The sequence below is a fragment of the Lynx rufus genome, unplaced genomic scaffold (genome assembly GCF_022079265.1).
Source record: "Lynx rufus isolate CCGP_SWC_20201006 ecotype Redwood Valley unplaced genomic scaffold, mLynRuf1.p SCAF_3, whole genome shotgun sequence".
Classification (NCBI taxonomy): domain Eukaryota; kingdom Metazoa; phylum Chordata; class Mammalia; order Carnivora; family Felidae; genus Lynx; species Lynx rufus.
The window spans coordinates 186,589,010-186,614,508 of NW_025814845.1; the positions used below are offsets into that span (position 1 = coordinate 186,589,010).

Genomic DNA, 25,499 nt, shown 5'->3' on the forward strand with positions numbered 1-25,499 from the left:
AAATTGTCCTAAAATAACAGGTTACCATACATTCATTTCCTAGTTCCCCGAAGTCTATGGAAATTACATGTTACAAAAAGCAAGCAAAGCTATGTCACCACTGACCAGCTGGTGTCTTTCAGTTAACCTGAAGAAAGCCAAAATTTTTCTCTCTGCTACCTGTATCTGGTTTTTACTAGTGTTCCTCGTATCTTTATATTAGCTATTAATGTCACCATAAAGTAGTTATAGACCCACGTATACCACCACTGCAGTCCATTCTCAGTTTCTAAATAAAGCATTTTCATTCAGAATGTTTACTGAATATCATCCTAAGTTGTCTAGTTTGTTTTTTTTAAGTTTTTATTTATTTTGAGAGAGACGGAGACAGCATGAGTGGGGTGTGGGGGGACAGAGAGAGAGAGAGGGAGAGAGAGAATCCCAAGTAGGCTCTGCACTGTCTGCGTAGAGCCCCATATAGGGCTTGAACCGACGAAACTGTGAGATCATGACCTGAGCCAAAACCAAGAGGCAGACACTCAAATGACTGAGCCACCCGGGTGCCCCTTAAGTTGCCTAATTTTATGTTCTGTATTGAAAATGACTTACTGACTTATACACTTTAAGTTTTTCTGAAATAAGACACTGTGTTGCCTCGTCTGATGCATTAACCCTATTGAAGTGACCATTGAAGAATTCTGTTGCCTTCTCCTGATCACTGTATCTTTAGGTCTTATTGGGAGCCTAGCATGTCCTGAGAACTGTGCTGAGGCATTATGTGCATTATCTCATTTAATTATCACAACAGTCTTAGGAAATAGGAACTATTTCCTCCATTTCACAGTTAAAACTGAGGCTCAGAGTGTACAGGACTCCTCAGGGCCATGCAGCCTATAAGCAGAAAAGCCAGGTGCAGACCAGGTCTGTGAGACCCAGGCCTGTCTGACTCGAGCCCATGTTTGTGGGTACAGTCCACTTCAGATGCTGGACTGGTTGCTGTAGGTTGACTTCTTGTGTTGTTAACCTCATCTTCCTCTAGAAGAACTGTAAGTCTGTCTACTGCAGCGTCATCAGAGACAGAACTTGTGTGGCCTCCACCCAGTGCTGTGCTGGAGACCGCTCACGAGGCTCGTGTTGGCTCACGAGAGCTGCCTGTTAACTTTTCAGGAATTAAAGTCCACCATGATTAAAATTAGACAAACTGGCAATTAAATTATACTTTTTATTTTTTTTTGAAAGTGTACTTATTTATTCAAGCAATCTCTACACCCAAGGTGGGGCTCAAAATCATGACCCCAAGATCAAGAGTCATGTGCTCTTCTGACTGAGCCAGCCAGGAGCCCCTAATTTACACTTTTTAAAAAGGTAAAAGTACTTAAAACTCATCATTTCCTAACAATTTCATTTTTCTATAATCTGTGTTCAAGGTTATTTACATGGATTGTATGAGCATGGTGGAGACACTATGTATAAAATGGCGTGCGACTGCAAATCTCTTCCCGAGGACGTCACGCTTAGTGATTCACACCACAGAAACCAGCAAATGCTCCCCGTCAGGGTTTCTTACCCCTCCCAGCAAAAGCCAGTTATTAACAATTACCAGCACACCACTTCTACACTCTTTGCTACCATTGCTTCAACGTACCTTGGGAATCATAAATTTCTTTTCTGTTGAGTAGGGACCGAGCGCCACAACTTTTGTTTATTTTAAAGAAAAGAGCACTACTCATTCACCCCACCATCACCTCTTGATGTTTCGTTCTAAGTAGAAGAGGCTCCATCCCTGGCCTCCCTCCACCTCTCCCTCACCCCCTCTTCTATGCCCTAGAGAGGGAAGAGGTCTTCAATCTGACCACAGAGGAGGAGGAACTGGCCACGTGAAGCACAGCCCTTCTGTTCTCCTTCCTCTTAAGAGCAGGTGTTCTCTGCCTCCAACGGCAGCCAGCAAGTAGACTCGGCACCTGCCAGAAAGAGGGGGAAGGAGGGAGAATCAGGGACAAAGCCAGGTGGGAAAGAATGTCTGGTTTTGAGACTCAGTTTTGGAGAGTCACTACTAGCATATATAAACTACACTCTCCATCACCTATCAGTAATAAGAGCACACTTTTTGGCCTTCGTTTGGCTTATTCCTTGGACCTAGAGTGGTTCAGACCTCATGATGGAGACAGGAACATTGCTATTTATTAGGCACCCTCAAACCCCCAAATAAAACACTGCATTCGAGTGGGCCACAAGTAATTGATCAGTGTTCATGATGAAATTAAATCTATTTGCAATCCTTGGTCTAATGACTGTAACAACAACAGTAGCACCTAACAATTAGAAATATGCAGATCCTGGGCTAAATGCTTCACATAAACTAACTCATGGTCCTCGCTGTCATTCATAAAGCAGATACACCTTACCCACAGTGCCAGTGTTGCCCCAATTATCAGCGCATCATGAATTCTTTAATTTGAGAGAGATCAGAAACTTCCTCATACCAAAATTTCCCTTTCTTGTATCAAATTTTCCATCGCTGTCCATCTTCCCTCCCAAATGAAGATATTTTATTTTCTGATAAGTTTAACTCCCACCTCCCTGCCCTCTGCTATTTCTCAGACACCAACAGAAGGAATCATATTCTGCAGTCAGTGTACTTTTACTTTTTATAAAACTGAGAGATCTTTTTGAACGTTTTCCATCAACAGCCTTGGGTTTTAATGCATTTTTTAAAACTAAATTTATATTCATTTATTCTTTTCATAAAAATCTGCCAAGTTCCTCTTTGTTTTACACTTCGTGATTTCTCATCTCCTTGTCCACGCACACTAACCTTTGCTTCGCAGTTTATATTTGCTTAACTGATTTCTGACACGGTGTAGCAGTTTGAAGGTATGCTTGATTTCTTTTTCCATGTTCCTCTGTAACATAATCCAATTTTACTGCTCAAGAATCACAATAAATCTTCAGAATCACTGTTCAAAACACTATTCAAACAATTTAAATTCTTCTACTCAGAAGCATGTGATTTTAAGAATTTTAATATTTTTAGTGTATTATCTTCACGTGCAAATGTACCTAAACTAATTCAGAGATGAAAATCTATCCCCTTAATATTTGAAGAAAAACTATTTAGCAAACTCCCTCAGTAACCCACTCCACTGTTCGTTATGATCTCTAAAATTAATCTATTATGCTCATCACCTATTCTTTATCCTAGTAAAACAGAAAACACATCAATCTCAGTCCACACTCGATAAAAGGTTTCCTTCATTTCTCCAAGTTAAATAATACTTATCCTTTTTAATTTTAAACCTTTCATTATTAGAATTTCTTCCCTACTATTTTTAGATTCACCATGTTGCTCTTTAAATAAGGGGTCAGAAATAAATCCAGAACTGAAAAATCTAATGAAGACTGGCCTGGCAGCAAATGAAATTACAGCGGTCACAGGCTGCTCTGATTTTCTTCATTACTCCTGTTTCTCTGGCAGTCTATCACCATCTCACTAACAAATGATGGCACTTCTGATGGGACTGTTCTCTGCACAAGGACTAGTGCCTGAAAAGGCTCCTAGACAGAAAAGAATTATCTCCACACTTGTGGGAAATCCCACAAGGCTGGGGCCGAGTGTCACTGCTGTCTTTTGCCCACCTGGCTAGTAGGCTACTCAGCTTTACATGTGGGATTTTAAGTCAGACAGACCTGGGTTCAAATCCCAGCTGTTACTTATTTGTTAAGTGATCCAAGGCAAGTCACTTTACCTCCTTCAACTAATGATGAGTAGTGATACTTAATTCACATGGTTGTTACAATGGTCAGATGGTAAGAAGCTGACCCTGTATTTAATGCATATGAGATATTCAATAAATGGCAGCTTCAAAACAAAGAAGTTTTCCCTTTCTTGAGCATGTGCTTGGCATCTCTTGAACTCTGGCAAATGTCCAGTCCAGGAAAGCAGTATTTGTCCAATGTATGCATGGGATGTAGCACTCTCCTGCCTTGCCACAACTGTACAACATAGAGTACTAGACCAAAAACCATCCCACCACCCAGACGGGCAGTGGGAAATCTGGTCAGTTGTCCTTGAAAATCCTCCATCAACATGACATTCCAATTCCTGGCTCCTGTTTTGTTAGCCGAGTGGATCACTGCTTCTACTAGAAGACACTGGAAATTTTAAAATGTTGTGCCAGTCCAGCCACCACATCCTCACTTCAACATCTTGGATGCCAGAAAAGAAGAAAAAGGAAATAGCTACAAAGGACAGTGGAATATCCAGCTGTAATTTTTTTTAAAGCCTGGGTGATTCTAATATATAGTCAAGGTCAAAAACACCTGGTTTAGTGTTCTTGAAGGGAGCATTTCTAGCTCTATAATCTTGCTGTAAAAGCAGCTCATGCTGACTCAGAAAAAAACAAACTACCACGGAACTACAAATATCACCATCAAAGTTTTTTTGGTTTGGTTGTTTTTGATGCAATTTCAACCCAACAGAGTTTAATGACTTTGCTTCCTTTAGAAAATATGCATCTATTTCCCAAATATGTATGAAATAAAAGCGGATGACTTCATCAACTGCTTAGTCTAAATAAGATACGTTCCCTGCCTTAGGCAGCCTATCTCAAAATCTTACTGAGACCAATGTGAAGACAGTAACCTAAAATGCTAATAAAGTCAGGCAGCAGAGGACTCTAATGGTACAAGAAAAACAACAGAATAGTTCAGACTATGATTGAAAAAAGCAGCTCCATTAGTGTCAGGCAGCTGATAAGCTTCATCGATGCTGGCTTTAGACAGGAGTCCGATAAAAAGCAGTGTTGACTCTCAATAACAGTAAGCAGACCTGAACCCTGAATAGAGCGCAATTTTTCTATCAGATAAATAAGCAGCCAGGTAGCCAGGTTATTTGTGCAACGTCACCTTTTTTGAACAAAAAGATCAACCTCTGCCACTGCAGAGTTGTTCCTGGTCGCCTTTCTAGTGCAGTCTGTGCAAGAAGCAGAGAATACAGGGTAGCCTTTAGGTTACCTTCAGATACAGTGAATGGGGACACTGCCCCCTGGATAAAAGATATACCAGTGCCATATCAAACAGAACTGCCAGGCATTTTCTCTTACAGCAAAGTCCAAGGAACTGTCTCATAGTCATAGGTCAGGGCAGGATGCCTCAGGATAATTCAGTATACATTTCGAATATACATTTTTTTTCCAGTCTAGTATTATGAATTTTATTTAATTTTTTTAATATGAAATTTATTGTCAAGTTGGTTTCCATACAACACCCAGCGCTCATCCCAACAGGTGCCTTCTTCAATGCCCATCACCCACTTTCCCCTCCCTCCCACCCCCCCATAAACCTCTCTCTTAAAAAGTGAGAATACGGGCACCTGGGTGGCTCAGTCAGTGAAGTGTCCGACTTCGGCTCAGGTCATGATCTTGCGGTCCGTGAGTTCGAGCCCCGTGTCGAGCTCTGTGCTGACCGCTCAGAGCCTGGAACCTGTTTCAGATTCTGTGTCTCCCTCTCTCTCTGACCCTCCCCCGTTCATGCTCTGTCTCTCTCTGTCTCAAAAATAAACAAACTTAATAAATAAATAAATAAATAAATAAATAAATAAATAAATAGTGAGAATAAACTGAGGGTTAATTCAGCATTTATAAGAGTATTCAGAAAGTAACTCTGGGGGTACCTGGGTGGCTCAGGTTAAGCATCCGACTTCGACTCAGGTCATGATCTTGCAGTTCATGAGTTTGAGCGCCCCCCCCACTCCCTGCCCCAGCCCCTGGTTGGGCTCTGTGCTGACAGCTCAGAGCCTGGAGCCTGCTTCAGATTCTGTGTCCCCCTTCTCTCTCTGCCCCTCCCCCATTATGCACTGTCTCACTTTGTCTATCAAAAATAAATAAATGTTAAAAAAAATTTTTACAAGAAAGAAAGTAACTCTGGATGTGCATATCTTTCATTGAGAAAAATGCCTTCACAGTATTTCTTCCCCCAGGTTCTTCAGGGGCCAAGCTTGTTGAGGAGGCTACCTATGCTTCAGGATTACCATGATCCCACAATTTTTGCTGTCTACTCTAAGAATTTTGCAGCCCTTCCAAAGTAAGCCATCAACGTATTTCCCAAGATGTTCATGAAGAACTGAGTTTACCAAGAGACAGAGGGCAGAAAAACAGGTCATTCCAGTTGTGCTCAGTCATTACATAAACATAACTCAATCTGAAAATGTATTCTTTTTGTTTCTAATAGAATGGGCACTTTAAGAATTTGATTATCTAATCACCAAAGTACCTCCAAGGGTCCTCCCAATGGACTCTGAACTTTGTGGGCAACAGACCCCAGCAGTGAAGTGGACTGCTGCGGAGGGCACAAAAGAGCAGAGGAATATATATGGGATAGGAGTAATGCACAGAAGGAGACCCCTTCCTGGTGTCTTGTACTCCATCACCCCTTGCTGGGGGCAGGTATACAGTGGGGAGAGATGGAGGTAGGAAGAGGTTAAGAATCCACAACATTTTATTTTACTCTATCAAGTCACTGATACTGCTTCTGCAGATGCTCAACGGTACCTCAAAAAGGCATTCTTTAAAATGCAAACAGCCCAAACGGTCCATCAACTGACAGATGAATAAACAAAATGTGGTATATTCACACAATGGAATATTACTCAGCCAACGAAAGAAATGAAGTATTGATACATACCACAACATGGATGACCCTTGAAAATACCATGCTGAACAGAAGAAGCCACGCACAAGAGGCCACATGTTGCATGATTCCATTTATATGAAATGTCCACAGAGGCAGAAAGTAAATTGGGGGCTGCCAAGGGCTGGGGGCAGGAGCAACGGGCAGTGACTGCTAATGGGTACAGCGTTTCTTTTTAGAATGATGAAAACATTCTGGAATTGGAGGTAATGGTTGCACAGTCTGAATACACTAAAAACCACTGAATCACACACTTTAAAATGGTGAATTTAATGGGTTGTAAACTGCATCTCAAGGTTTAAGCAAAAAATAAAAACACTGTTCAGTTCAGCATTTCTACTGCCCCTTAAGCCTCTCAGTGATCAACAGAGGGCCTGCCTCTCAACACAACCAGTGTGTTAGCCTTTAGTACTGCCCTATTTATGACATCAGGAGAAAGTGGTCTTACGGAAAGAGTGAAGCACTCATGCCATTTTCGTTTCATCATTATAAAGGGAAAATGTCAAATCAGGATTTCTAGTGTAATCTTTAGCCGCTCAGGTGAAGGCAGTCCAAAATGTTCCTACTGTGGCAAAAGCAAGCTGTCTCATCATCCTGGGGCTTTTATTTTTTTAAAGGTCAATTTTTGCTGAGTTACTTCTTTACCTACTAGATAATGAACTGCCAACATTACGATATCTATGGCATTTCAAATAGTTCTGAGTCTTTGATTAGTACATTTTGAAAATGGTAGACTATTAATTTTAATCAAGATCCATTCATCTTATAATACAGAACTGGGCTAGAGTACCAATGGTTGACCGTCCAAAATAATTACTTCTGATTTTAAAAAGTCTTTTGGTACCTTTTTGTTACATGGTTATCTAGGTCAACATGTGTGCAGTGCTGGGACTTTTTTGTTTGGTACACAAAACGGAACACTCATTCATAAGTCTAGAAGTAGAACGAATACTGATTCAGGTAAGTACCTGCCACCATTGGTTCTAGATCGTTATCTTAAACTCCCTTGGGAGTTACCAAATGGTCCACATCTGACTATATTGTGGAAAGACTGCTTGACAGGGAAAAAGTACTTAGGAATGCCATACCTCCACAATTTAGCAACATGAAGTACTATCTGCTCACAAACAATGTCCTAAGAAAAAACTCCCATTTCACAGATGTTAGTCATCATGATACCTTTGTGACACCACAGGCAGTACATCTGAACAATAGGTGTAAGAGCACCAGACAGAGGAATACTGGAGTACAGGCTTGAATGGCATCTCCAGCACTTGAGGGGGGAGTGTGTGCACGCACGCGCACACTTGTGGGTTGGCAATTTTAAGGGGAAGAGGAGGCAACAAGGATGTCCTGTCACTGTGTGCTCTTTCACATTCTATGGAATGACACTTTAAAAGGAGTCAAAGAAAGCCATGGACAGGATGACCTTTGAGTGGGTATAACCTGTAAACCTCAGGAAACAAATCTGGGATATAGGGCCTTGGGGTCTCTATCAGCGCAAGAGTCACAATGATCAAAAAGGAAATTACTTACCAGAAGCAAAACTGACATATCAGAGTTGCCTTTCTTCCCCATGTATTACTGTTTGGGGACACTAAAATAGAGGAGGAACTACAGAAGCCTAGAAAATCCACAAACTATACACTACGATATAATCATACTGTATATGCACATACCAAAGAAATAAAAAATAAATACACAAAAACACAGTCACCCCTAAGGTATCTCAAATATGGTAAGGAAGACTGAACTCCCTTATAAAAGAGACTCCTGGGGTACATTTGAATCGTATTTTTTCAAAACCATTAGTCAAGAACCCTTGATTCCCAAACCTGGGCCTGCATTTTCTAAGAAAAATGAAAATCAACACAATGTTCTACTATGTAATTTTAAAAACACATCATCTCCTCCCAATGCTTCTCTAAGGTAAGCATCTGCTTATCCGGCTAAGCAGGTCCTCCTACAACGAAACAGCTTTCAATCTATTATAACCTAATTACTTGAAAAACATGATCCTTTAAAAAACAAAAACAAAAAAACTTCCTCTGCTAAAGGAGAAGCTGGATAAATTTAGTGGTCACTGAATCGTGAGATTTACGGGCTTCCTTTATTTCTGCCTCCCTGACAACCACATTTCTTTTTAACCTAACACAACAGAGGATGATAATTAGTAGCTATTATAACTTGGCTATAATTAAAGGCCAAATACCTTAGTTGCTTCAAGAATTCAACATCAGAGTTGCCATTAATAAGCTTGATGAACTCTTCATAAGAAGGAGCATAGGTGTAGGCTCTCTTGTGATGTTCATTCATCTGTTCTCTGCGCTCCAGCTGGGCAAGCAGCATCTGGTTGATGTAATCTGGATTACTAAGTAACTCCACTACCGGCTTCAAGACTGCGGGAAGGAGAAGAAAGCACCACTGAAAACGGCAGTGTCCTTTGGAGGAATCGTTTTTCCTTTACAGAACTGAAACAACAGTCAGGAAACGTTTTTAAACTACCCAAGTGGGGAACATATGAACAACTCAGATATTCAAAAACACGTGTGCGTGTACAGACAGCCGCCCTTCCCCTTGGATATGCTACCAGCTAGGGCTACAAGCAAGTGGTTGTCTTAACAAAAGGGTTAACTTTAAAGGAAAAATGAAAGAAAGTCACTTGGAACCCAAGTTCCTAACAGAGATATCAAAATTAAGTACGCAGATCTTTTTTCCTTTTATTTCTTTTATAAGTCTCATTATGTGCTTCTGCCAAAAGAGAAAAGTGAACATGCTCCCAGCTGGTGAAAGCAGACCTCTGGGAAGAGGCCGTTAAAAAGCCAATGATACTACCCCCAGTCCATCCTACCAACTTGCAGTTAAAAAGTTCCCTTTTCTCTGTGGTTGGGATCCACTAACAGCCACAGATCATAAATGAGATACTCCATCAATGCATATCAAAGGCAGTGCTATTTGAGATTTTGAGATAAGAGAAATTTCTCTTAGGTCGCATTTTCTTCCACTTTTCTTATTCTGGCCAAGCATCTCCCTCAATATACTTTCTGTAGTAACTCATTATATTGTGGTACCCTTCCTTTTTTTATTCATTGTAAGTTCACAAAATCATATATAGGCATTATCAATGAATCTTCTATCTTAAAAGTGTTTTAAGTAAACGCACCCTGGAGTATAGATATTCTTTCATTGCTGTATGTATGACTGACCTGGATAACTCAAAAGCTATCCCAAATGGATGTTTCCCTGTGAAGGGCATAAGGACAGATTATCCTGTATCAAAATAAACAACAGAATGGACTATGCATTTGGCAACATGTTACATAAAAGACTTGATTATCACGGATGGCCAAAAAATGCCCTCTTTGAGTGCCACTTAAACTTTGAAAATTTGAAAATATTTTAGTTTGCATATTGTCCCACAATATACAAGGTCTGCATACGTGTATACAAAGGGTTATCACATTAGTATGTAGTGCGTTTGTTTACATGATCATCCCATTAGTGATATGAATTATTTATAAAAGTACCTTTTGTTGTGAGAATTTCTGCAAGCATTATACGTAAGCTGAGAGACTGGACATCCTTCGAGGGGAGGAGACAAAACACCAGAACCCGAGAACACATTTGTAGGAACCTCACTTCATCATACGAGTTCCTCAGGGACACATGCAGCACAAAAGGCCTTGGTTGTTCTTCATGTCTAAAAAAAATTAACAAAGAGAGGGAAGAGGAAGGAAAGAAATCTCTGGAAACAATTTGATTATGTCTCATTAAATATAAAATATCTGGTTTTAATAATGTGTCCACTCCTCAGAAATATCAATAGCCAATAATTTTCCCAATCACAATGCAAATGCATGGGCTGTTGGGATTTAAAACCTTAAGAAGCATCAACAATTATACACGACTCCCAAATCATAGCAACAATCCAGGAAAGTAGGAGTATTTCTTTAATTGGATTATTTTTAAGTCTCCTAGATGTCTTCTTAAATGTGATCCTACAGCGTCATTAAAAAAAAAAAAACAAAAAGAAAACAACAAAAAGAAAAAAAAGAAAACTAAGAAAGCATAAACCAGGGCCACTAGCCAGCGGGCAGCCTTCCTGACTAGGTAATCATGAGATAAAAGTTCTGTGGGTTTTGGGGCGCCTGGGTGGCTCAGTCGGTTGAGCATCCGGCTTTGGCTCAGGTCATGATCTCTTGGTTTGTGGGTTCGAGCCCCGCGTCGGGCTCTGTGCTGACAGCTCAGAGCCTGGAGCCTGCTTCAGATTCTGTCTCATTCTCTCTCTACACCTCCCCCACTTGTGCTCTGTCTCTGTCTCTCAAAAATAAATAAATAAATGTAAAAAAAAAAAAAAAAGTTCTGTGGGTTTTCCTGCTGAGGAAAGGGTCCATGACTTGATGCTACATAATTGGTGGCAAATTGCCTTCTGTGAGGTTCCCAAGTATTTTCTTTAATTTTACTTGAGAGGGAGGCAGGGAGGGAGGGGTTGGAACAGAGTGAGAGAGGGAGAGAGAGAAAGAGAGAGAGAGAGAGAGAGAGAGAGAGAGAGAGAGAGAGATTGAGAATCTTAAGCAGGCTCCACACTCAGCACAGAGCCCAACACAGGGCTTGATCCCACAACCCTGGGATCATGACCTGAGCCACAATCAAGAGTCAGACACTCAACTGACTGAGCCACTCAGGCACTCATCCCAAGTATTTTCTAAACAGTCTTGCGACCGTGGTCAAAGGCTTCCCTATGGGTACTGACCTATTCTTACCCTAGCACCGTTAATTTGGAGGATCTGAGTGAAGAGGAGTAGAAAGTAGAACTTTCTATGCCTCCTTTTCCCATAGTATCTTGATAGCAGTAGTGACCAAGAAAGACTGGGAAGCTAATTTTCTAATATCATAGACATAGACCAGATAAGACATAAAATTTAGGGACTTCTTACAGTAACTAGTGGTCAATCCTGGGGGTGAGGTGGGGGACACTACAGAGGGGGAGCAATCATACTGGGCACTGGGTACTACATAGGAAATGAAACACATGCATATTGGCGCCTTTACCACTAGACCTCCTGGGAGTTCACTGCGCTTTCTTTTTCCACTAGAGAATGGAGACTAGTTTCTAGAGTAAGTACTCTAAAAAAGAAAGATTTCCTCTTTGTCTTCTACAACAAGCAAGAGGTTCAATACAAATATGCAAAGCCAACAAAATAAACAGATTTTAAGAATAAGCCTTTGCATATGTACTGATAGATGTTTACTTTTTAAAAATGGCATCTTCAAGGGTGCCTGGCTGGCTCAGTTGGTAGAACATGGGAGTCTTGATTTTGGGGTCATGAGTTTGAGCCATTGGCGGTAGAGTTTACCTTAAAAAATAAAAATAATATAATTAAAATGGCATCCTCAATTATTTTAAACTCTATGCTGCCAGCTAATGTTATTTTAATATAGTAAGATCTAGATGCTAGTTTTGTCATGTCAAGCACATTTAAGGGTAAAACTTTAAAGTATGTATTTGGTTAATGATTATTGGGAAAAGCTGGCCCCCAAAAAAAAACTAACAAGAGAGGCTTCTTACTATAATACCAAAATCCCTCTCAAAGCGTATACAATTCCCTCTCTGTTCCAATGGAAGGTAGATCATAAAAAAGAGCCTGGTCCTCAGACTTCTACAAATTCATCTCCCTCCTAAAACTGAGTTACGGAAAACTTTCTGAGTGAGCCAAAGGCAAGACAGCTAGTCAAACAAGCTCCATCTATGGAAAAAGGAGAGGCAAATGCTTCCCTGGAATCCCTCTGTTCACTCTAAGCAGGATATTCCCACCATGCCCTCTAGTCAGTGGACATCAGGTACTGCTTGAGAACCCAAGAAAAAGTCTCGAAGCACCTGGCTACTTCTGGGTCAGGAGGTGACCATGAGCCTTCTTCATCCAGGCAGCATCCTCCTGTGCCGGTGCGGATCAATCATTTGTTTACTGCAATCCCTACTACTTACATGTGGGTTCTCATTCCTTGAGTGAGCAAACATTAGCTTTTTATAAGTTTCCTATGTACATTACTTAATCTTCCCACCTACACCAAGAAGCAGATACCATCATCACCATTTCACAGATGAGAATACTGAGGATCTGAGTGGTTACGTGAATAGTCTAAAGCCAGAGGTAATAAATAGTAGAAATAACTCCCTTATTCTGCCTGACTCTCAAGTCCAGACTCTTTATACTGCTCTATAATCAATGACTGCAAAGATGAAAGGGCGGGGGGGGGGGGGGAATTTCAGAGATAAAGACAGAATACATTAATAAAAATTATTTTCCCCCTTAGACAGCATGCCTGTGCTTGACTAGTAAACAAAACACAAAGACATTGTAAGAAGAATATGAAATTAAAGATGCTATTGATTAAACAGCATACGAAAAATCAGTTTTAGATTTTTCTGAAACATGCTGGAACCAGACAGATGGGACAAAGGAAGAAGCAGCAGAGGCAAGAATTAAATGTGATCTGGGTTTACAAAGCAACAGAATGTCGGCCTGGAAATAAATATGAGCTGACTGGAAAGCTGCCTCCACACAATTCCCTAACAGTCAACCAGTGTATTGTGTTGTTTTTATTAATGCAATTTATTATTCTCTTGTCTGACAGTGGCCAATTCAATTGGGTGCTTCCCAGGCTGCCAAAATCATTTTACAGCCAACAGATATCTGCACACCAATAGAGATTTCTAGGATGAGGGCACTGTTTACCTGGAGCAAGCAAGTGTAGACACAGCCATCAAACCTGGACACAATGTCTGCAAGTCTCACTGAGTGATTTGTAGAAGATAATGCACAATCAGACAGGAGTTCTCTGCGGTTCACTTCCAGGGCACAATCATCTACATGAAAAACACCCGTAACCTACTGGCACTTTTTCAAATATCTATAATACTAGGATAGAGTGGATTTTTTTTTTCTGTAATAAAAATCATCAACTAGAGCTTCTGGGCACAGCCCAGATCTCAGCAAAATAAATCTGGTATAAGAAAACTAGAAGCCCAGGGAGAAGGCGTTTCTAAAATGGAATCAATTCTCTGTTTCTATTATTGCAATGCTCTACCCATAATATCTTAGTCACAAAATATATTAGTCACAAAATATATTGGGTAGAATATATATATATATGTATGTGTATATATATATACATATACATACATATGTATATAAACATAATATAATAGTCACAAAAGCAGTAATTTCAGAAGCTGGCAAACGTCTCCATGAAAAATATGTGTTCATGTTCAAATTAGATAATCATAAAAATACTAAATTTCTCCAACCACTTGCTCTTCTCCCAAACTTAAATCTATCAGTCTTCCAACTGGAATAAACCATGGATTTAAAGTACTGTCTTCTACTGGACCATAATGTAAATACTTTAAAATGAGCTTCTGCAGAGTTCAAACAAGTCTTGGACAGTATCTGCCAGGCAGAACAAAGGAGCACTTTATACAACAGATACCACAGCAAACCAGCAGAAGCTCTAAGGGGTTGCTAAACACTCAAAAGGAGAGGCTGAAGCTTTTGAGACGCCAGGGATATAAGCCAAGAGTCCTCATTCTCTCATTTTCCCTATTTGTTCCCATACGCCCTTACTGGAAGCTGCTTTCTCTAGCAACAGCAGTTTGCCAAGGGTGGTCTGGGGACCCCTATGTGCAGTACAAAATGTCACTTGTCTTTTTCACTCCTGTTCTCAGAGGCATCGGGGAGCTTCTAGAGGCTACCTGATGTGGGCTGACATCACTCTACTGGCTAATGGGAAGTGTATTGTGTATTCATGCACTTTAAAAATTTCTTACTCTTAATATCTGATACGGTAAATATTGGTAGTCTAACGAGAGGGGAGGTGGTATTAGGTTTAACAAGTGGCTCCCCAAGGGGGAAAACACTCTGATTTGTAGTACTGGCCCACTGCACTGTGTAAATACTCCCACCATGGCCAATTACAAGCTAACAAGGTGATGCCATTGATCTAAAAGTAGGGAAGAGACGTGCACAGTCAGCTCTTGCAAACCCAGTACAACCTGGCTCCAGTTCCCCGTGAGATAGGGCCCACATAAAGTGCTTTTAGGTTTTCAGTAACTTTTAAGAGTATAGAGGGGACCTGAGACCAAAAAAATCTGAGAACCGCTGCTCTACAATAATTTTTTCAAACCTAGGTTGTGAGCCACAAGGAATAAAATAAAATTTAGTTCGTCCCCAACACCATTTAAAAAAAAAAAGAAAGTTAACAAAAAGGTATCAGTTATCACAGGTAACAAAGGTACTGTTTTATGAAATTAGGTCACATTAGAAAATGTATTTCCTACTATGGGTCACGGGTTTTTAAAAACTGCAACACACTGAGGGCAGCAAGCTGGAAAGTAATAGGCATGAGATGGCTCTGTAAATGTTGATCTCATAAACCTGTGCCAGGTAGACTTTGGGAGAGAAAATGGTTCCTAGAAAGAGGCAATATAGCCGGCAACAGAGAGCTGCTGCTGGACGACATTTACCAGCTGGGCCCCAATGAGCAACAGCACAGGGCAAAAGAGGGTTGCTCGCTGGTAAATTCACACAGCAGGGCTTCTTAGGAGAGAACAGCAGTTACCACCTGCCCAATAAGGATGCCAGTGCTTATTCATCCTCCTGTGTGTCTGTCAGATACCCTCCCTCTTCCCTGAAAGTAGAGATAGAATAATATCAGTGAGAATAGGCCGCATTAACTGTAAGGAGCGCCTCTCCTACTGAGCCCATATCCAAACAGGCAGAAGGCCACTCCTTTAAATAAGACGACTTTTACGTGCAAGTTAGAAATGCTGTAATTCAGCATTCTTGCACTCACTCAATAATGGGACATTCAGGGGCACCTGGGAATGGTGTTAGGAAAACTGGACAGTGACATGCAGAAGAATGAACCTGGACCACTTTCTTACACATACACAAAAATAAAGTCAAAACAGGTGAAAGACCTAAATGTAACACAGGAAGCCATCAAAATCCTAGAGGAGAAAGCACGCAATAACTTCTTTGACCTTGGCCACAGCAACTTCTTACTCAACATGTCTCCAGAGGCAAGGGAAACAAAAGCAAAAATGAACTACTGGGATCTCATCAAGATAAAAAGCTTCTACACAGTGAAGGAAACAAACATTAAAACTAAAAGGTAACCGACAGAATGGGAGAAGATATTTGCAAAGGATATATGGATAAAGGGTTAGTATCCAAAATCTATAAAGAACTTACCAAACCAAACACCCAAAAAAAAATCCACTGAAGAAATGAGCAAAAAACATGAACAAACACTTTTTCAAAGAAGACATCCAGATGGCCAACAGACACATGAAAACATGCTCAACATCACTCATCATCAGGGAAATACAAATCAAAACCACAATGAGATACCACCTCATGCCGGTCAGAATGGCTAAAATTAACCACTCAGGAAACAATAGATATTGGCAAGGATGGGGAGAAAGAGGAACCCTTTTGCATTGCTGGTAGGAATGCAAACTGGTGCAGCCACTCTAGGAAACAGTGTGGAGGTTCCTCAAAACATTAAAAATAGAACTACCTTACAACCCAGCAATTGCACTACTAGGTATTTATCCAAAGGATCCAAGAGTGCTGTTTCAAAGGGGCACATGCACTCCAATGTTCATAGCAGCACTATTTACAATAGCTAATGTATGGAAAGAACGCAAATGTCCATCAACTGATGAATGGATAATGAAGATGTGGTATATATATAAAACGGAATATTAGCAATCAAAAAGAGTGAAATCTTGCCATTTGCAACTACATGAATAGAACTAGAGGGTATTATGCTAAGCGAAATTAGAGAAAGACAAATATCATAGGACTTCACTCATATGTGGAATTTAAGATACAAAACAGATGAACATAAGGAAAGGGAAGCAAAAATAATATAAAAACAGGGAGGGGGACAAACCATAGGAGATTCCTAAAGAGGGCTGGGCAAGGGGCATTAAGGAGGACACTCGCTGGGATGAGCACTGGGTGTTTATTTAGGGGATCAATCACTGGATTCTACTCCTGAAATCATTATTGCACCATATGCTAAGTAACTTGGATGTAAATTAAAAAAAAAAAAAAAGAAAATTTAAAAAAAAAAAAGGAATTAAACTAAAATAAGGAAGTTGGTATTTCAAAATAAAAGTAGTAGTAATAATAAATAGTCAATAAATAATAGTCAATTTTCAGGATACTATGATGAGACAGAGCTCTTAACACAGGACTCACAAAAAGAAACATGAATTCTAAACTTTTCCAAAAATTGTAAATTCACAGACACTTTTCACAGTATAGGTACTCCTAATACAAAAAAAAAAAAAAAACTACTCTATCAGCACACTATAATTATTACCCCTCAACATATGTACATTTCAAGCCAAGTGCCAACAAGAAGGCAGAAAATTCTAGAGTTTTATCTTGACTTTGACCCCTTTCTACAAAAGAAAAATATTTTAATGTGGAAAAAAAGTGGGGGAGGTTGTTCATATTCAAACAGTTACCTGGCATTTGCAGCTTTCAGGTCACAGAAATGAGCGAGTAAAGTTCTTACAACATCATTGCAGACGACTTTAACCACATCCACGTGGCTCAGTCTGTGGCGCAGTTGCCTGGCAATCTCCCAAAAGTCTTCCAAGAGCAGATGGTAAAGCTGCCCCTCGTCTCTGCTGAGATTTCCATACCAGGACAGAATGTAATCTCTGTAACTGTAGTCAAACACTACCAGGAATAAACAGAGCAAGGAGTAAAACTTTAATGAAATACCAAGACAGCATTTCTACTGGAAGCTACTCTTTAACATTCACTGTTTAAAATATAAAGAGAGTAGATAACAAAACAAGAGAAGGCATAATCTTTCCTAAAATATTTCAAAATAAAAGAGATTCTCATCGAACTAAAATTCTAGGATTGTGGTGACCATCTGTCCTCAAAATTCATAGATGGCCCAATTTTTAAATATTCTACCTTGGAGCCAAACTATCTAAACTTGTCCAAACAACAGAGCATCTTACACAGTGGCAACACACTTATGGAGCGTGCCAGTCATCAGTTTATTGCCTCTCTGCTCCAAATGCACCCTTTTTTGCCCTGCTTTAGGATAATGGAGATGGACCCCGTAAACATTTCTTCTTTGCCAACCCAGATCATGTCAAGATTTATTGGGAGAGGATGCTGGAGTGACTATGGAGGAGGAAGGGGCTTCTTCTCCTGGTTCCCGTGTATTCCTCTCTGATTGCCCCTGCAGCGTGCTGCACGCAGCAGCATGTGGGACACCAGATGGCACTCACCCCACCCCACCCCCAGCAGATTCCAATGGCACTCAGAGGGCAGCTTCCCAGAGAATTGTGCTAGCACCCTGGGGGTGGCTTCCTGTCACCTGTGGTGTCTCCCCAAACTGCTCCACCACAGCCACGGCTGTGCCCTCTCCAGTCAAGCCCGGATCTCAGCTCCAGGGTGAAGAAAGAACCCTCTTCCAATGTGTCCCTCCTTAACGTGCTCTGCTTGGCCCTAGGGGTAGTGATTGCTCCCATTATCTGCTCTTCTTGTATTCTTTGGAGTTCTCTTTATCTCTCAGTAGCTAAGTCCCTTTATAAGTTAATAAAACTTTATATTAAACTTTCTTGTTCACGTACTACGTGGTTTCTGTCTCTTAGTGAGACCCCAACTAACGCAGGAAGAATCCCCTACATCAGGTATCACGCCAGGCTCAGCATCTGTAGCTGACCACTTTCTTTGGAAGATTTCTAGTCTCTCTTTTCTTAATTCTGTACCAATTTTATGCCTTAGGAATAAAAAACCTGAGCTCTAGACCAGTGCTATCCAACAGAAAAAGGAGAGTCACATATGTAATTTTAAGTGCCTAGTAGCCACATTAAAAAGGGAAAAAGAGGAGCGCCTGGCTGTTTCAGTATGTTAAGTGTCTGACTTCGGCTCAGGTCATGATCTCTCGGTTTGTGAGTTCGAGCCCCGCGTTAGGCTCTGTGCTGACAGCTCAGAGCCCGGAACCTTCTTTGGATTCTGTGTCTCTCCCTGTCTCTGTCCCTCCCATGCTCATGCTCTGTCTCTGTCTCTCAGTAATAAACATTTTTTAAAAATTAGTAAAAAAAAAAAAGGGGGGGGAAGAAACAGTTAAATTTCAATAATATATTTCATCTAATATATCTAAAATATTAGGATATCAATACATATTCAATACTATATATTGATGAAATTCTTTTCCATACTAAGTCTTCACAATCTGGTATATATTTTAATACTTCTAGCACATCTTAATTTGGACTAGCCACATACTCCATTACCACTTCTGTACAGAAGTCACTGTACTGCTCAGGGCAGCTCAAGTCCATAGAGAAGGAAGATAAAGACTGAAAAATAAAAATGGTACTGGGCTTAAGTGGCAATTCCCCCAAGAGAAAAACACATACTCATGTTCCAGCTCAAGGACACCTGTACTATATTTTAAGCACTGCTTATTTCTCAAGGTTTTTTTTTCTTTCCTTCTTCAAATACCACTTGATTTGGCCTAGTTTTGATATGACCATACGTCATCTCAGATAATAGTTCACCCTCTTGCTTTGCTTTGTCCCCAGGAATCCTATGGAGCAAAATGTAACTTGGGATCCTGATTTACTTCACAGCTGGCCTACAAAAGGCTAACCTATAATTCTCAAATACCTGTGCATTCCAGGATTTGTTGCTCATTTTACTCATCTTGGCCACTACACACCAATTTTAAATGTGCTTAGTGGGGGAAGTTGGGGGTCATATTTCCTAGAAAACTGACTCACAAATGGAACCCCCAGCTCAGGATCAGTATTCATCCTGTGTGAGGATTCCATATATAGGCAACAGCCCGCAAGTCAAAGAAAATACCATTCTTGTTTTAATATTCTGTGACAGCTTTTTTCTCAGAATATCAACTGTGAAAGTGTATCCAATGCTTTTCCACATTTCCAGAATGTCTGCATTATAGATTTATAATAATTTACAAAATAGCATCTTAAATCTCATAGGTCAAAAACATGCATAGAGCACCAAGAATTTTGTTCACAGACACATAGGTACAAAGGTTTAGCTAAATTCTCCTAGTGATTCCACTGGCCTCAGTGATAAGATGCTTAAGATAGCTAAGCCTTACAGCTGAGAACCATTACTTGCCAAAGACTAATGGGGGAGGCATCGAAAAGAAAAAAAAAAAAAGACACTACCTCAATCGTTCATTTTTCATTAAATAAGTATTTAATTCTAGTATTATAAACTCCCAGTATGGAAGGTAGAATAGATACATATCCACTGGACACAAAAGATAAGGCAAAATAAACGCAAATCCAACAAATTAATCATCTCCTAAACATTTTGGCTATTTTCTGCTCACTTTCATATATTAATTTCAACTAACAGCTGTTATGTGTTCTAGGGTGCCTGAGTGGCTCAGTCGGTTAAGCGTCGGACTCTTGATTTTGGCTCATGTCATGATCTCACGATTCATGAGTTTGAGGCCCACATCAGGCTCTGCACTAACAGTGTGGAGCCTGCTTGGGATTCTCAGTCTCCCTCTCTCTCTGACCTTCCCCATGCTCGCTCTCTCTCTCTCTCTCAAAAATAAACAAACTTTTTTTAAAAAATGGTTATGTTTTCTAGATTTTAAAAAAAGTAGTCACATCTCATTCCTAAATGGATTATTCCATTTAGGAGAAAACAGGAAAAGTTTCTGACCCAGATATTTAAGAAATTACAGCAAAAACAGGAATAGGTTAATCCTATAATCTCATTTATTGGCAACAAATAGATCATTGTTCCTACACACTAACTGAGCTAATCCTCTCAGGAAACTGAGACTCCAAGAAGTGAAATAACTTGCTCAAAGTCAAATAGGTGGCAAGTCAAACACTCTACTCAGCACACAATGGTTCCACATTAAGGTGAACTAAACAAGTCACAGGAGTGAAAGACATGAGAAATCTGAAACAGCTTCCTTGCCCAGTGGACATCCAGCTTGTTTAAAACATTATTTATATGAAAAAATACACAAATGGCTACACGTTTAAAAATTGCCCTAGAAGGCATTATTAGGACCAAACAGACTTGGAAGTCACAAGAAGTTGTTTCTTCTGTTCAACATAAGAAGGAACTGAATAAAAAACATTAAAGCTATTCAAGATTCACATTAGATGGTGAATATTCCATCAGAGGGAACTTTAAACAAGCCAGATATCCAATGGACAAGGATGACACAAAAAAAATTACTTCCTGAGATGGTGGGCTGAATTATGTAACCACCACAGGCCCTTGTCTACAAGTCCTTTAGATCCTTCTCCTGGACATCTCAATGCCAAGCTATCAGAACATGGTAAGAGCCACCTTGACAACAAAACACTGCCAAACTTGTTCATTTGCAACTCTTTCTCCCTTACTCTTTCATTAAACAAAGTTTTCAGGCCATAGAATTTCTAACGAGTAGCAAATAAATCTACAACCAAAACATTTGGGAAATAGAAGCACTTTTCCTTTCGTTAAAATTTGCTTTCAAATTATAGAAGGAAATTAAAAGCCATTTTAAGAGACTTGAGATCTTTAAAACAAGATCTTAGTATGCTAAAGGATTTATGTGAATGGCATATTCATCTACGTAATGTCCCATTACGTTTGTTAACCACATTGTACATGCTAACTAATACAGCTCTAAAATACTCTTCCAATAATACATTTTGGTTACAAATTGATAAAAATGAGTATTGGCAAAAATCTGAACTCAGTAATAGAACACATACCTGTCACACTAACAAATCTCTATCAATCTCTATCAGTACCTCTTTAAAGCTAAGTATTATAAAAATATAACAAATATAAAAAGTATGAAACAAGGGCCCTTGCCTGGCTCAGTCAGTAAAGCCTATGTCTCTTGATCTCAGGGTCATAAGTTTGAGCCCCAAGTTGGGCAAAAAAAAAGAAAAAGTATGAAACAAAGCCATGATTCTAAGTATCTATTACATAGCTACACTCATTTACACAAGTCCATATAAGAACAAATTATTTTCAGATATGCTCTATGGGTCAATTTGAAGAGATACAGAAATTCATGATAAAATTATTTTATGGCCTTTATTAATAAATAAGCATAGGGGCGCCTGGGTAGCTCAGTTGAGCATCTGAGTCTTGATTTCGACTCACGTTATGTATGATCCCAGGGTCATGGGATCAAGTTCCAGATTGAGCTCCACGCTGAGTGTAGACCTTGTTTAAGATTCTCTCTCTCTCTCTCTCTCCCTTTTCCTCTGCTTACACACTCACTCTCTCAAAAAATAAATTTTTTTAAAAGAAATAAGTTTAAATAATATAACAAACCACAATGAGAAAGAACAACTTATCCTCACTGCCAAGCGAAGAGTCTTTCTTCTAAACACATAACAGTAGCCAACAAAAATTTAAGTACTATTATCAAATCTATGTTCTAGACTGCTCTCAAAGAAATAAGCAGGTAAAAAGGAATCACTGAAGATTACATAAAATGGAATAACATGATTGAAACTTTAGTTAGATTAATATAAAAGGAGGATTTAGGGTAACAAAGTAGGATAAATCTAGAAGCAAGTGTGACGTGGGGTTCGAACCCACATGAGAATATGACCTGAGCTGAAATCAAGAGTCAAGCATTTAACTGACTGAGCCACCCAGGCGCCCCTAGTTTACTGTTGTTTTTGACAACTGACAAATGCATCCATTTTACTCTCATGACCAACTTCATAGCAGCCTTTAGCTCTTCTTTTGGTAGATAATATAATGTTCAACTTCATTGAAAATCATTTTGCTTAAAACAAAGGAGAGGAAATTATAAACATTAAGAATATAGTGAAGGGGCACCTGGGTGGCTCAGTCGGTTAAGCGTCCGACTTTGGCTCAGGTCATGATCTTGCAGTTTCTGAGTTTGAGCCCCATGTCAGGCTCTGTGCTAACAGCTCAGAACCTGAAGCCTGCTTCAGATTCTGTTCTTCTCCTCTCTCTGCCCCTCCCATGCTCAGGCTCTCTGTCTCTCAATAATAAACGTTTGGGGAGCCTGGGTGGCTCAGTCAGTTAAGTGTCCAACTTCAGCTCAGGTCATGATCCTGAGGTTTCTGAGTTCAGGACCCGCATTGGGCTCTATGCTGACAGCTCAGAGCCTGGAGCCTGTTTCGGATTCTGTGTCTCCCTCTCTCTCTGCCCCTCCCCTGTTCACGCTGTGTCTGTCTCTGAAAAATGAATAAACCTTAAAAATAATAACAATAATAATAAATAAATGCTAAAAAAAAAAAAGAAAAAAAATTCTTGTACCAAAGTGTAATTAACTAAACCTCTTACCCAAAGGCTTTGGATAATATTGTTCTTTTGAAATAAATCATTGTTCAGAAAGTAGCCTGAGGATAATGTGGTTTTTGCATTTTTTGGTTTCATTCTGTTTTGGTTTTTGTCAACTAGGCCTCAGCCCTGGTCTTTTCTGTTCCATAAATATTCTGAAACAAATTGGTCCATGGTAGATAAATATGCCATGTTTAAGGACAGAGAAACTTTACAGTCTTAAAAAATTAAAGAGACACCCATGTTCACAGCAGCATATTCACTACAACAAAAAGCAGAAGCAACCCAGATGTCCACTGATGAATAGATAAAGAAAATGTGGTTACAGGAGGTGCCCGGCTGGCTCAGTCGGGACAGCAGGTGACTCCTGATCATGGGGTCATAAGTTCACATTGGGTGGACAGTTTACTGAAAAAGATGAAATCTTAAAAAAAAACTATCTGGTTATAGACATAAAACGGAGTATTCGTCAACGTTAAAACAGGAAATTCTAACACATGCTACAACACGGACTGACCTTGAGAACGTTATGTAAATATAGTAAATATGTAAAATAAAAATTTACTTAAAAAGAAGTAAATATGCTAAACACAAAAGGACAGATACTTTTTGATTTCACTTATATGTGGTACCTAAAGTCAAATTCACGGACAAAGAAAGTAGAGTGCTGATTACCACGATCTGAGGCAATGGGGGAGTGGAAATTATTGAATAGGTATAGAGTTTCAGTCTTGCAAGATGAAAAGAGTTTGAAAAACTTTACACAGAAATGAAAATGTACTTAACACTACTGACCTATACACTTTAAAATGGTTAAGTTGGTAAATTTTACATTATGAATTTTACCACAATTAAAAGAAAAAAAGAGAGTTCCAATTCCAGTCGTGGAAGAATAGCTTATATCAGACTAACCTTCCTATAGAAAACAACTGTGAACTCTAGAGAAAAAATATTAAAGAACTATTTAAAGGCACCAGAAAGCAAAGTCAGAGAAACTGAAGGGAAAATCTACCAATAGAAGGGACTAGTGCTGGTATAAGTCATGTTTATGTAACTTTCCCCTGAAGCACTCAACAGTCCTAGAGACACAAAGCAGTTCAAACTTATTTTTTTTTTTAATGTTTATTTATTTTTGAGAGAGAAAGAGAGACAGCATGTGAGCAAGGGAGGGGCAGAGACAGGGAGACACAGAATCCAAAGGCGGCTCCAGGCTCCAGGCTCCGAGCTGTCACCACAGAGCCCAACACAGGGCTCGAACTCACAAACTGCGAAATCATGACCTGAACTAAAGTCGGACACTTGGGTGGCATTGAGCCACCCAATTGCCCCAAGGCAGTTCAAACTTAGACTGAACATCTGTTTTTTACTTTAATCTAAGATACCAGAAACAGAGTTAGGAACTGCCAAAGCAGCTGAAAATAAATGCAGGAAGCACAAACAAGGATGGAGCCACAAATTCTGGATCACAAACTCTCAAACCCATTGCTGATTATGTCCTACACATGTATGGAAGTACGACTGCAAAGAGACCAGTTCAAAGCAACAGCTGGATGGCTGAAGTAGCTGAGCACATACTTGAACTGTTGTCCACTGCAGAGCTGGAATCCTGCCCTGCTAGAGATGTGACCATGGACTTTCCACTGAAACTGTGTAGGGAACATGAACTAGAAGGGTTAAGCCTATGTCCCAGGACTGAGAAATTCACCATAGACTAAGGACAAAACCCAAAGAAACCTGCCCTAAAAATATGTGTAAAACCAAGTATCCCCAAGGTGAACAGTTAAAAAATTAAGCTGCATACTAGAACAAAAACTGACACTCTTCAAGGGACAATAACAGAAACTAGAATGTCTAGAAAGCAGCATCCACACTGTTCAAGACACAATCAAAAAGAAGACCTGAGAAGAAACATACAAACAAAAGTAACACACACTTAAGAGCAAAAATCAATCAATAGAAACCAACTCCAAGATGGCCTAGATTTTGGACTTCACACAAGGATACTTTAAAGCAGCTATATAAATATGCTCAAGGAATTACAGATAAAGATGGTCATAATAAGTGACAGATGGGGAAATCTCAGTAGAGAACCAAAAACTACACAAAAGAACCAAATAGAAATTCTAGACATGAGAAGTACAATATTTAAATAAAACAATTCACTGAATACCCTTAACGACAGACTAAAAATGTAAGAAAAACAGTCAATGAACTTGAAGACAGATGAACAAAAATTATCCTACCTAGAGAACAGAAAGAAAAAAGGATTGGTAAATTAGATGTCATCAAAATTAAAAACTTCTCCTCAAAGTCAACATTTAAAAAATAAAAGGCAATTTACAAACTGGGAGAAAGTATTCACTATATCTATATTTAACAAGAAATGTGAAACCAGAATAGATCTTTAAAAATCCTCCTAACAAATAAATTATTGTAAGTTAAATAAATTTATTTAAAAAA

The 25,499-nt window shown here is 39.6% G+C and overlaps 1 protein-coding gene across 3 annotated transcripts in view; it reads right to left on the minus strand.

The window, feature by feature from the left end:
- SNX25 (sorting nexin 25) overlaps positions 1-25,499 on the minus strand; it is a 131,318-nt gene that overhangs the window by 73,635 nt on the left and 32,184 nt on the right. For 2 of the 3 annotated variants that reach the window (XM_047091817.1, XM_047091818.1), the window contains exons 3-5: positions 17,210-17,426; positions 10,194-10,366; positions 8,879-9,065 (exon numbers count right to left, since the gene is read on the minus strand). In XM_047091817.1, the coding sequence (XP_046947773.1) occupies positions 8,879-9,065; positions 10,194-10,366; positions 17,210-17,426 (577 nt within the window). Of the gene's footprint in view, positions 1-1,832; positions 1,941-8,878; positions 9,066-10,193; positions 10,367-17,209; positions 17,427-25,499 lie in introns of all 3 variants that reach the window. The other variant, XM_047091819.1, reaches the window with a different exon arrangement.